This window comes from Hydractinia symbiolongicarpus, chromosome 4 (genome assembly GCF_029227915.1).
Source record: "Hydractinia symbiolongicarpus strain clone_291-10 chromosome 4, HSymV2.1, whole genome shotgun sequence".
NCBI lineage: Eukaryota > Metazoa > Cnidaria > Hydrozoa > Anthoathecata > Hydractiniidae > Hydractinia > Hydractinia symbiolongicarpus.
Genome location: NC_079878.1, coordinates 8,048,141 through 8,062,417, shown reverse-complemented (window position 1 = coordinate 8,062,417; position 14,277 = coordinate 8,048,141). Strand labels below are relative to the sequence as shown.

The following is a 14,277-nucleotide window of genomic DNA, read 5'->3' as shown; positions in this document are numbered from 1 at the left end:
TCCAAATACTTTTTGTTTGTAGTGGGTTATCGAGCACAAATTTGACCTGAGATTTCCACGATGACTTTGTACTTTAAAGTCTCTAGATTGCCGGAGCATGGCTTTTCCAAGATTATTCACCTGCTTTTGTCACGCTAATTTGTCTTAAAAGCTGTTACGCCTTCAAATTCCCTTTACTTTTAGGCCAATATAGAACTAAGTACGATGTAAACATCTTAAACATTTCAGAATGAAGCTAAATTTCCTGAGTTGGGATTATATTGTAATTATCAAAGAGATTGATAATCGAGGCAACACAATTGGGGATGAAAACAGTTCCCAATGATAATAATCGAGGCGACAAATTTAGCACGAAATTTTTCAAACCTGAGCTTCTTATTTCTGTCCATTCCTCTTTTATCCAATTTTTGCATCTGCAGGTCTTGTGTCTTGCAAATTTCCCTCTTCTTTACACAACATAAGCATTCCCTCACCTGCACAGTCAAAAGATAAACTACGCTCAGGGGGGGGGGGGGGGAGGTTTGTAGTGTTGAATCAGTGGCTTTATCTTTTCTCACCAAGATTTCAAGTATTTTACATAGTGACAGGAAATCAAGAATGGTTGATATGAAATACAGAAGCACTAAAGGATGATACAATATTGTGCATTAAAAATTAGGTGCATAAAAAGGAGAACAAATTCTTATCTACCCTGGAGCTCCCGTTTCTGACATCTTTGACGGTCACGTGTCTCCTCCTTGACAAATTTTAGCACTGTTTTAAAAACAAACGCGTGCCACAAACATATTCTTTCTCAAGGCGTGTTCTTGATGCCAGTAAAAGTGTTTTGGTGTTTTGTCAATTAAACAATAATGCAGATTTATCAAAGATTAAAAGTCACACCTGCTTTTAAAAACTGAGATAAACTGTCAAATACGTTGTACTTTTCACAACCTCATTCCTATGCACCCTCTGACCTAAAGATGTCCGGACAACAGAAAGACGCAAGAAGCCCCAGAGATTGTGATTTGGGACGACGCAAAAATATGGACTAACTTGTGTAGACATACAGCCGTTGTATATATTCCACTTTATTATGTGGGATCAAGAAGTAGCTACTCCTTGATCCCACATAATACGAAGCTAAAGAAACAAACATTTAACTCCAAACTAAATACACAACAAAATATTTGAAAAATGTAAGATATAAATAAACATGAAGCATCTAAAAAATAACTTCCCCCATCAATCCGTCATACCAAACTGGTTTTTCAAAATACGCTATTTGTTATGACATATTCGGTATACTCACGTATAGTTGTTTACCTGCTTCTGTTTTCACTCCCACAATGATGCCGAATGATATTTCATATCTATAAGGATACAGAATAAATAATAACAACCTCGTGCCCAGATCTTAACGGATTTTTGATCGACAATTGTAGCTAATAAAATTATTTTTCCGGGTAACGAGGGAGTGCGTACCAAGTGTTTTTTATTCTTTTAAAAAAGGGAATCTTTATATGGCGGCGAGCTGACCCGGTTATTAGGCCTGATATTTTTGCACGTTTAGAAAAGCGACTTTATTTATTATCATTGCATTCTGATTTATCCTTAAGGTTCAGTCTATTTAAGAACCAGGTTTTGAAACCTACCTGAGGTAAGGCTGGACGACTGAGGCAAAGAACTGCGTATCAAATATTACTTTGTAACATTTTACAAAAGTCAGCATCACAAGGTTTGGTCTAACCATCTTCTGATATGAGTTTTAATGTTAAACATTGCATATCTACAACCATTGAAATAAGTTGCCTTAATATATACTTCTCAATTTCTATTAGGGATCTAAATTCTAATAGCATTGATTGACGATTCTTGATAACCTTCCCTTCATCACTGCGTCTGTGAGAATCAAATAAAAAAAATGACATCTATTCAACATGAATCTGAGTGTATAACCTTCAAAAATCAATAGAATCCCGGTAGCTTTGTCGCTTTTATTTGCATAGTGTTAAATGATCTAGCATTGTTTATGGCTAATGTCTTTCCTGGACAATATTCCAATTTAACAACTTGAAAGTTTTTATTTTAAATATAAACAGAATTTGGTAGCTCCTCTAAAGACAAAAATTGATTACATTAGATTAATTTCAAGACTCTTATATATCTTATCACCTTCAATAACAACATTATCTAAATCAGTTGTAGTTCATACACCGATGCGTCTAAACATAGACCGTGCATTTGCATATCAAGCATTGCAAATACACTGTCGTCTAGATGTATCACTGAATCTGATATTTCTCTGGTTGAACGATCCAATTACGGATTTCATTATTTTATATTCTTGTGGGCCAGGGTTTGTTTCTACATCATTACTCAATAGTAAAATTAGTTTTAAGTTTTTGTTCGATTTAAAGGATTAGCTAACTATCTAGTGTCTCAAGCACACGTAGCTAAATTATCTGTAAACAATTTATGATAAAAAATTATATTTCTTGTGTATAGCTAGCTGATTTGAGAGTGTTTACGGTCAGACTCAGTCTGACAAGACTTTGTGGTCAGTATCAATCTGACAATTTTTGGTCAGAATAAATCTGAGAAAGCTATACAGTCGGAATCACTCCGACAACACACCGATCAGAATGTAATCACATTCACTACATCATGGAAAACAAAAATTTAGAAGACTGACTTACCTACGTACAATTAGCTTAACCCTATTCGGTCCGGGGGGCGGATTCCGCCTCGCCCCCTGACGGTTATTTTTTAATAACTCCTTAATGCTATGTTATATGGCTATGAAACTTACTGAGTTTCAATATTTATCTATTAGACACCTTCATGTGAAATGTTTAGGTCCTATACTTTTCAGAGGCCCTGATAATGGCCATTACTTAAAACTACCCCTAAAAATCTCTATGAAATCCTTATAATGGGGAAAATTTAATAACTCCTGTTAGGATTATCTTTGGAACCTCAAACTTGCAACTCAACTTTTTTTATTAAGAAGAATCATTTTGCATAATTTGGACATGTGATTAATCCGTTTTCCCGATTTTGTCGAATTTTACCCAAAAATCGGAAAAAAACTGATTTGCGGACAATTTTTGGCACTTTTTTATGCGATCCACGTAAAAACCGGAAAATATGTTAAGTAACTTTTATTCAGCTTTCAGAAACTTCAAGCAGCCATTTTGTTCCTTTTATGACGTACTATAAGTGTGCCAGGTTTGATTCAATTTAAACAACTATGAAAAGTTATAGTATGTTCAAAAAACCCCGGACCGAATAGGGTTAAGCTATATGCGAGGCAAAAATAGACAGACAAAAACAACCTTGTTAATACTTCAGAAAATACAGAAAGCGGAAAAAAGTAAGGAAATTTGACATGCTCACCTTACTCTTTTCTTTCATAACTGGCCGTGTCAAGAAAATAGGTTTATGCCATCAGTACAGCCAGCGTGTCGTGGCCATTTCCCCAAAGAAATAATCGATAAAGCTACTGTTGTGTTCAGTGTCAGGAGTGTGTTCTGAGAGGGAAGATATACGTGGTGTTATGATTCCGCACCATACACCAACACTGTACATCATAGTCAAGGGGAAAATGTCACTGTGTACGCAGACATTCCAGAGTTTCTAAACCCATTAAACCTGTTCGAATTAGTCAGACTTTGACTTTGTAAAGGACAATACCTATCACATTATTGCGCTGACAATTTGTTTCGAGACCAATTTAGTAATGTCACATGAGTATGAAAGCAGAAAGTACGAAAACATAAAAGATTACGTAATTAACAAGAACTTCGACGTCGTACTTTACCCTATCGAATTTAGTTGATATGTTGTATATGACGTTAAATCAGCTAATAATATCGAATGTCTTCGACTACTTTTACTTTTTTATTTTTATTTTTTATTTTTTTTATTTTTTTTATTTTTATTTTTTTTTTTTTTTTGGGAGCGCTAAATCATGGGAGGGGGCTAAATAACTTTTTGACTCGCTTGGGGGGGGGGGGGGGTTGGGGTGCTTATTAGAAGGGGGGATAAATAAGGGGAGGGAGATTACGGTATGTTTTTCAAATGCATCAAAGTTGCTTGCAGATGTTTCTATTACGCATTTAGCAGACGAAGCTTAACCATAGCCTGGTGAGAGAAAGATCGCAGATTTCTGCTATGTACAGTAGTCTCAACATGTCGGTATTCTGGTTGTGTTATATCATATCTCAATTTATAAACCAGTTTCACTGTATTAAAATCCATGTTTTTTCTTACTGACAACCAGCTTAGCTTAATTACATCAGCCGCAGTGACGTAACGCGAGAAGACATATCCAGTCGTTATACTCCGTAGCCTTTGTAATCGAGTAATCTGGTATTTTGGCATTCGTGCAAGCACGATATTGAAGTGCTTCTGCTAACGTTTTTCGTTCGCGGAATAGTGTAAATCTAGCTAATTTAAGTAAGGCACGGAGTATTCAACGAGCAGATTTTGTTAAACTATTTATGTGAACATTCCAGTTCAGGTTTTGATCAAAATGAACTCTAAGTAGATTTTTTTGTTCAATAGATTTATCAGGGGAGCGAATGAGATGGCATCTATTTTTATTTCTAAGCTGACTTACCAAGCGTTGTGAATGAAGTATGCTACATGCTACATGAATTTTCTTGTCCCTCAGTGCTTTAAGATGACTTTATCTAGTAGATTAAATAGACGTATTACACGTAAACAAATAAAATTTTGTTTTTTCTCTTCGGTAAAAAAATAGTGTCGATATCTGGGCCTGTGATCTCGACTCTTACAGAGTATCGGGTCCCAGGTATCGCTGAGGGTATTGAGTCACTTCTTTCATATGCGCATTGATCTTATCATGACCAAAGCAGCCTATAGATATTTTCTTTTTAGTAGTAGTATTATTATATATATTTCGCCAGTATAAAAGTATGCATTTATATAAATTACAATGCTAGTTAGCATATAATAACGGCAAAAAGCAAGTAGAAGACACAATGTGTCTTATCATCGAGCTCCTAGTGTTGAGCTTCTATAATAATACTTATAAAGTATACTTTCCTATATTTACAAGAATATTGTGTTTCTTTTATGACACGCTGCAATTGTTTTTCATTCACAGCATCATCAAACCGTAATGTAATGCGGATTTTCGCGACATGATCTAAGGGTTTCCCGTTTGTAAAATATGACATCTTTTCCAAGAACACTATAATCCGTGTCGGAATCTAAACCCGAGGAGCTTTCAGTAGCGACCAAGAAAAATGAATTGCAGTTTTCACACTCGATACATTCATTAAACATCCATGATTATTGATTGGAAGAGCAGCTATGTTTCTCAACTATGTTATTGGGTGTCTCTGGAGTCCGATGCAAATACTTGAAGCGGATTGCCGGTGTTACTTCTCTGTGGCACTTAATCGGGTTATCAATATCAGTACAGCCATATTTTAAGTTCACTCTTACCTATCACTTCAGTCAAGTCTTTTTATATTTCTTAAGTTTTGAGTGCTATTCCTGCAAACGTTTAAGATATTTTTTATAAACTTCAGGTTTTTCTTTAAAGGTATATACCAAGTTTAAAAAGCGTCAAAAGGAGACGACATCAAAATAGCTTTCTTCTGCACACATGGTCCTATCTATACACGTTTTAATTGGCTAAAAGTTCATGTTGTGCTCATGAACGAAATCAGCGATTGATATTTTTTAACAAAACGACGACTCTATAAAAATAGTCGTATTTTTTCTGTCTGTCCACAATTCCGTGCAACAGGCACATTAGATAGTGTGTAATTTAAAGACGGATGATCCCGCGTATTTTTTACGGGTAACGACTAGTATTAAAATGATGCTGTTTTCCATTTAAAAAGCCTCCGGTTTAAAAGATCAAAGAAAGAAAATTGTGCGCAACTATTTGAAACACAGAGAATACACAGATGTTCTTACTCGTTGAGCATGGTTTTGTAGATCTCAGTTCTTCCAACGATAGATAATCAATTTAAAATTTATTCATTAGTACATTAAGCAATTTTAAATATACCTTTAAATGTTTATTTGTCTTTTTTGAAAACCACACACAACCTCGTCCCCAGGACTATTTGCTTCCCAATAGCGCTGCGCTTTCTGATAGTTCTGAAGGTGCTGGGGTCTAGCTTGACACCACACTGTCAATTCTCCTACAAAACTCTTTTCGTTTGGAGTTCTCATCATAGATTAGTTTATAAAAAGCTGAGGTTTTTCCAGCTATAGAACGTAGCCTGAATTCTTTTATAGATTATAAGAACAAATTAATTTTCATCTGGAATTCCTAAACAACAATTTGTAGTGTTTTTTACTAGAATAGCTAATTCTGATTTCCAGCAATTTTCGGACCATTGCGGGTTGAGGAGCTGTTTCTTCTAAATTGCGGGAATTGCAAAAATCCCTCGCATATGCATGCATTTTATTTTTTAAGAATTTAAAATTTTAAGATAGTAATCACAACTTATGATAAAATCAAATAAAATTTAGTTTACTTTATATATGCAATAAGAAATTTAACTTATCATTTTTGAGCACCATAAGACTAGAACAAAAAGTCACGCCTTGGAATATTTTTTCGGATATTTTTATTATTTAACTCTTTACCCATGGTAAAGAAACCTTTTATTTTAATAAAAACGCTAAATATAATTAATTAAAACAAAATCATTATCTAGCAAAAACGCGGGCGGCAAGTCCCCTAACTCTCCCAGTGCCACGACCGATGTCCCCAGAACGTTTGCCGCAAATTCTCAATCGGATTGCTTTGACGCAAAGGAAGCATCTTCAGCATCAATTTCTTTGAACATTTGCGTGCTTCACACACCTGCTTTTACGTACGTTCTGCTCTGCACAAATCTCTTGGTGCGTAAGCTTTCCCACGTTCCCTGACACTTATGAACTAACCACTCCTCAAATATATAGATCGGCTTGAAAGTTGTTCATCGCCGTTACGTTCTACCAGTCTTTTTTCAGAAGAAATTAAAGGAAATGTCTTGTTGCCTGCTAAAATATTAAGAAACTTTTTCCAGTTGTAAAAACGTAATTTTTTTAAGCGTAAAATGTCTGTCATCAATTGGAGAAAAAACGAGCAGGTTAACCTAATAAAAGACTGCTTAAAAATTGATGATTTCAGTGAAACATTTATCATTTTATATGACGTATAAATTCATCTTTTCTTGTATCTTGTTGATGAAGGTTTCTTTCTTGTGTCAAAATCACGTCGTGAATTTAAGAATTTTTTTTAAAATATTTTTTTCAGTTTACCTTGCTTGGTTTCTTATAAATAAAAAGGATGTTACTTGCTTCTGTCTTATATCTGGGCATGGAGGTATATAGGTATTTTCTACCTCCATGATCTGTGCAACCTTTTGGTAAGGCAAGTGTTTAACATAATTTCTAGAATGTATGTTCAGCCTGTTTGCCACCATAAAACACCAGCTCAGTATAGAGTATGTTCAAGTTGATTTTTCTTCAAAATGTAAACACAAAATCGTGATTGCAGAACGTGAAAGAAAAAATGTTAAATATAAAATAAATATTTAGAAATACTGGAAGATCACAGTACAATTTATGGAGGTGTTTACAAACGTTGTGTTTTACTCCATCTTCTTAAATGAAGCGTGTTTGTATGCTGCAGCAACACCAATTGCACACAATGTGTCAACCAAAGTTTTCCTGAGTAATGCAAGTTTATTAGCAAATGAAACCAAGCTAAAGACAGATGTCAGTTCGGGTAACGTAAATTTAATTAAACTAGGCTAGGGCGAGATAAATGCGAGTTTTATCACAAAATAACCTGATTTTTTTTATTTAACGCAAATTTGTTATTTTAAAGCTTACCTCTCATTTAAAAGCAAGTTGATTTCATATGAAAGAGCTTGGATAGTTGTCTAAGAATCTTTTTGTTTTTTTGAAAAATCTTTATTGGTTCTCAAGAAATTACAGCATCACCCTGATGGTGAAAACCAATTGCTGGTATCAATGAAAGTTCTAATGGTTAATAAATTATTAACATTTTTTTCAATATGCTCCAAATATCAACCTAAATGGCTGAAAATATATATACACCATCATGTCTTGGTAAAGCCAGTAAATACAACACTTCACTTGGATCCGGGAATTGATGTCATGCATAATTAATGGTAAGTCAAAAATCTTGAGAACAAATAAAGATTTTCAAAACTTATAAAAAGATTCCTAGACAACTTTCCAAGCTCTTTCATATAAGAAATTAACTTGTTTTCATATGGAAGAAAAGCTTTAATGTATTACAAAGAATAAATACCGAAATATAATTAAAATGTGTGTATTGCCCAGACCGGAATAGTGAAAATGATACTTAGTTTGCAAAATAACCTGTGTCTACCAAATCAACCTCGTCTCCAGGCCTTCTTGTCTCTTGCCGACGCTGCGCTTAGACGAGACTATCTACGACGGAGAAAATTTCTATTGGCAGGCAGTTAGATACAAACATGAATTAAGGTTGCTACTAAATGTCTGTAATTATAAATTGCATCGATTCGGTCGTGAAAAGAAGTTGATTTCTTATTTTTTGTTAACAAGCATAATTGTAATAACTAAATATCAAAACTCATTTAACAAAATTGTTTGAGACGCTAAACTAAATGGTTAAAAATATATAGCTATAACCCTATATGACTTATTAAAACTGCTTAATACAATATCTCACAGAGAGTGGTTCTAAGCAACGTCTTTCGCAAGGTATTTTGTCTTTTTTAAAGAATTTAATAACGGCGAAAAACCCTGGCACAGGCTGGTCACATGATGTAATGTAAAGCGCGGGGCAAACGAACGCAACATTTGTTGTTGCAACAATGTTGTGATCGTTTGTTCACTCAGATGCAACATGTTGCATGATGTTGGATGATGTTGGATGATGTTGCGAGCTCATCCAGCATTTTTGACCTCAATCAAAAATGTTGCGCTACTTCATCCAACATTTTCTTTGTTTAAATTAATCCTCCTATTGTTTAAATTTTCACACCACTTGTTTTTAAATAATTTCTGAGAAATCATACATCAAGAACATGAAAAAGAATTATGAGAGCACTTTTTGTTTTTTAAAAAAAGACATGGCAGCGGTAGCTGTCTGTGTCTTCAACTGATAGTTCATGAACTATATTTGTGTAACAGCCTCTGTCTTCTCTCCGTTTTATCCGTTCACGTGTTTTTCCACGTCTTCTCTTACTTTTTTGTAAATCTATATCTTCCGCAATAGTGGCTACCATCAGAGTTGCGACACAACGTCTGCGCTGACTATACATAATGACAACTATTTATGTTTTGATTTCTCATTTTAATAAAAATGTTGCATGTTTTTTCTGTTGTGGGCAAACGATATGCAACATTTGATCGCAACATCGTGCAACATTGTCCAACATTTGTTGGGTGATGTTGCATCAAATGTTGCGTTCGTTTGCCCCGCGCTTAATTGGTGAAAATTATAAATCAAAAATAATTTCTGCAAATTAGTTGCCTTTCGCGGCAGAATTTACAAACATGGCAGCTGAACTGTTGGTATCCATCTAAAGAAAATTTAATCAACATTAAGAAAAATGTACGCAAGGAAACTATAGAAATTTTCTAGGCCGCTTCGTAATAAGGAATAATAATAAGTAATAAGCTTAAAGACCCTGGGAACGAGGTTGGATTCTAGGTTCAAAATCTAGACTGCTATAAACAAAATGGTCATACTAACCGTAAAAGTTGCAAAATTACATTTTGGAAATGCAAGCTCTACATACATGAATGACAGGTGGAAAAAAGACTTTTGACGTCAATTTTAAGTTGGGATCTACCATCTTAAAACTATTCATCGTGGATCATCATGTAGCTAGAGATATCTGACGTGTAGCTAGAGATACTCGGTGTGTAGCTAGGGATACCTGGTATGTAGCTAAAGAATCCTGGTGTGTAACTAGAGATACCTGGTATTTAGCTAGAGATACCTGGTATGTAGCTAGAGATATCCGGCATGTGCCTTTATTTCAGATATAACCTAGCTTTGGAGTGTGCGCTATATAATCGCAAGAATGAATAATATTCTTAGGCAAATATGTCATTCCTGAAAGAAACGAAAAACTTGTTTTTCTAAGTAAAGTTTTTCCATAACCAAAACTCCAAACTTTAAAAGGAACGATTTAGCTAGACACTGAAAGGTAGGGAATGTCTCAGCTTACAACAAAAGTTGTACGTAGGGAAATTTTACATGTTCCCAGAGCCTTCCACCGCTTAGGGTTAAAGCATGGATATACGAGTTTATCTATGACTAAAGAGAACATGGGAATGATAATGTGTACTGAGACAGCGGTAAACGCATATATCCATCTATTTTGTTTACTTTAGTTAACTTACATAGCTATTTCGTTTTTGTTTCATTACTGTGATTCTCTTTTTAGTATTCGAATCAATTCAAATCGTGACAACGACAAAGAAGAAGACAGGAGGTCGTTCGGTAAACAAGGAACCATGCTGTCTTCATGGTATTACAGCTGGCCATCATGGTCTTACTTGTATAGCAAGAAAAGATTTTTCCAAAGTGAGAACAAATCTGCATCATTATTTAAAACAGAAGTTTGTCAAATCGAGACACAAAAACCACCTTACGGAGTTGTCTAAAAAAGTTGAAAAATGTGCTGAAAATGAACGATTAAAAAGAATTTTTCGAAAATGTTGCATTCGGACTCAAGTTAAATCAGGTCGTATAAAAAATCCTGAATACCATACATAGCAGTTAAAAAATATGGTGGCAAAATTAATGACGTAATGCAACTTGAAGTTGGTGTCTTGAGTTGTTCTGACAATGAATTAAAACATGTTACTTAAAGATACATACAGTAGCATTAGAGCTGGAAGTCCTGGAAGAATCTTTTGTTAGTCAAACACGGAAATGCCGAGTATTTTGTTATAGATAAAAGTCCCTTCAATATTAATGAAGTTCTTATAGATACCTCAGTAAAAGAAAATTTACATGGATTTATTTTTGCAATCTTGAGCTGCAAAATTCTTTCTGTGAGTATCTTGGGAAGGAGAGTAAACTTTTACTTGATTTAATGTAACAATTTTCGTCCAAGTTAATAAAAATATGACTCGAAAACAATTTTATTGTATTTTAATGCGATTTCCAGCAATCTAGAATTGCTTATTTTCACAATCTCCCTCCTCCTTGGGCAAACTAAGGTTAATCCTCCCGGAGACACAACAAGTAAAAACCTTGAAGACAGAGAAGAGGAAAATTTGAAAAATATGAGATATAAATAGTTCCAAAAACATTTCTTTCTGATTATAAAACTACAGTGGAATCTCTTTATCTCGAGCTCGCAAGGGACCAAAATATTTGTTCGAGATAGAGAAAGTTCGAGATAGGGAAAGTAAAATACCTTAGGCGGACCACAAAGGGACCGAGACTTTAGTTCAAGATAGAGAAAAGTTCGAGGTAGAGAGTAAGTTTAGTAAGATGTTGTGTTTATATTTTGTAAATAATTTATTTTCCATAGGTGTAAAAGTCTAATCGCTGTCAGTATGTTAAACGCTTCTTAGTAGACCGCTGCACTCTAGAAGCATTTTAGCGTCAAAACTTCTTTTTGTACCCCTACATTGTGCAATATATAATGCGGAAATATGAAATATGCAGAAGTATGTCGGCTTTCTTTGATATCATTGCAAACGCCGATTAGCCACCTAAAAAATTGGCGTGACGTTTAAGTGGCGTGTTAGCGTCTTACTTGCGTTACAGGTACTTTTTATGATTATATAGGTCCAAAGGCGCTTAAGTCATACTCAAGATCAATGGCAGTTACGCAAAAAAATATTGTTATTTTTCTCTAATTGACGCTTGTATTATTATGAGACTAAAATACAAACATTACAGTCTAAACAGTCCGTATTGGGAAATTTTCTACCCTCGTGGAATCAATCATGGTTGGCTACCTCGAGGGAGACCAACAGCTTGTCAGGTGTTGGGGTTCCGACCCGGTTGTCCCCGTGGTGCCTGTATTCCGGGAACTGCAGGATGCCATCCGTGAGTCGCCGTCCCTGGCATCCTTTAGTTCAATACTAGCTGTTTCCCGTGGAAGAATCCACTGTATTCCATTTAATTTATGTAGCAGATATATGTCCATCAAAAAACAAACAATACAGCAGTGCGCATCTTACATCTGCATTATTATATAAATGACCAAAAAAATTAAAGGTTTTCAACAACTGCAGTATTTATGTGACATTTAAAATCTAAATCTACTAAAATTACTTGCTCTGACCATCTGACAAATGCGAAAATTATTCGGAAAGAAGTTTGCAAAAGCATTTCAACATACATCTCACCCATAAAATTTAAATCACTTAAAACGCCACATATATACAAAAAAGCTGATCAATGTCAAACACAAATCTCTCTCATTGTATATGTTAAAATCAGTTAGTTTATTGCAAACCCTGCCAAAGGTTGACACACAATGTGAAAAATAAACAATAAATTGTGCCTCTGACAGAATTTTTTATCTAAGGTGTAAAAAAAGGGATTTGCAAGGACAAATTATAATGCAATAAAACATTATTTGATATATTGCATACAGTCCCTCCTCACCAAACTTTAGACAAAATGCCAACAAAATAACGGTGTTTAAACCTAAAATTAATAAAGTCCTTTTAGCAATTTGCATGCTGTTTTACCATCAATAAAGTAAACAAAATTTCAAATCTCACATAGTATTCTGTCACAAATTTTCATAAAATATATATATAAGTCATAATGAGTCATGTTAAACAACAGCAATCAATCTGTATATAAGTTCATTTTATGTCAATTTTTGCACCAATTTTGCAACACAAAATACAAATTCTAAATAATACTAAAATCTCTTATTTTGGTCCTTCGCATACCGACGGTCTCCCACAAAAGTTTAATCAAAATGTAAAAAATGAGAGGTAACGACAAAATCAAAGTTTGCAAAATTTAACTATTTCAGTACATATATCTACTGCATATGCCCTCTAAAACAATATTTTAATCCAAAATGCCAAAGAAAAACAGTTTGCAACAAAAATTATTTCGATAATATTGCATACACTCTTTCCTCACAAAAGCTTCACAAACTGTAAAAAAAAGAATGGTTGTAGGGAGTGCTTCTGATTCAACAAAAAAAGTTTTTTTGACATATTGCATCTAGCCCTTACCCATTAAATCTTACACAAAATTTCCAAAACTATATACGATTTAGAACACATCAAATTTAAATCGAGAAGGATCAGTCATTTCGATATATTGCACGGAGTCCTCCCCAGTAAGAATTTATACAAAATATAGAAAAACAAAGCTTGCAAGGTGTAAAATTGAATTCTTCTTCTGTGTATATATATATGGTCCTTCCTCGCAAAATTAACATAAAATGTCAAAAAGGTTCAGATATAACATCTAACACAACAAAATCAGTTCTATCAGTATATGTCATGCCATTGTCTTCCACCAAATGTTCCCCTTAAAGTTTCACAGACACAGCCTGTAAATTAAAAACAACTAAGATCAGGTATTTTGGTCTATTTCATACCATTCTGTTCCAAATAACTTATAAAATGTAAAAATTGAGTGGTAAAACAGAAATGTCAAAAAGAAGAAAAAAATAGCTTACAAAGAGTATAAAATTGAAATCAACAAAGTAGCTCTTTTGGTGTATTAAATATAAGCCATACGCACAAAAGTTAATAATAATAATAATAATAATAATAATAATAATAATAATAAATATTTAAAGTGGCTAGCCCAGAAAATCACAAAAACCTATAGTTAGTGGATTGTTTCCACTGGGGGCCACTAGAACAAAAAAGAAACAAAAAATGATAAACCTTAGACTGCCTCAGCTCAATCAAACATAGTAACATTTATAATCTGTGAAAATTGAAAAGAAAAAGAATAAAAAACAAAAATTAAAAAATTAAAAAGTGATCTCCATTAGAATTTGCCAAATACATTAGAGATGGAAGTCTTAAACGAAAGCAGACTTCCATCACAGGTCACTTGGTCTGGAAGATTATTCCACACTTTTGCAGCTCTAAATGGGAAGGCTTTTTTGCCAAATTCCGTGTTGACCAAGGGAAGTGTGAACCTGTTTTTTGAAGCTCCTCTTGTTTGATGATTATGACAGTTTTTTGTCAAAAGGAATTTTGAGCGCATGTAATCAGGAGCAATGTGATTCATGGCTTTGAAAACTAATATGGCATCGTTTTTGATGAGTAAATTATTCATTG

The 14,277-nt window shown here is 34.2% G+C and overlaps 1 protein-coding gene across 1 annotated transcript; it reads left to right on the top strand.

The window, feature by feature from the left end:
• The first annotated feature begins 7,477 nt into the window (after positions 1-7,477).
• On the top strand, positions 7,478-11,134 carry LOC130641067 (uncharacterized). Its single transcript, XM_057447712.1, has 2 exons — positions 7,478-7,747; positions 10,434-11,134. The coding sequence occupies exons 1-2, from the start codon at positions 7,585-7,587 to the stop codon at positions 10,763-10,765; spliced, it is 495 nt and encodes a 164-aa protein (XP_057303695.1). The 5' UTR covers positions 7,478-7,584; the 3' UTR covers positions 10,766-11,134.
• The last annotated feature ends 3,143 nt before the right edge of the window (positions 11,135-14,277 follow it).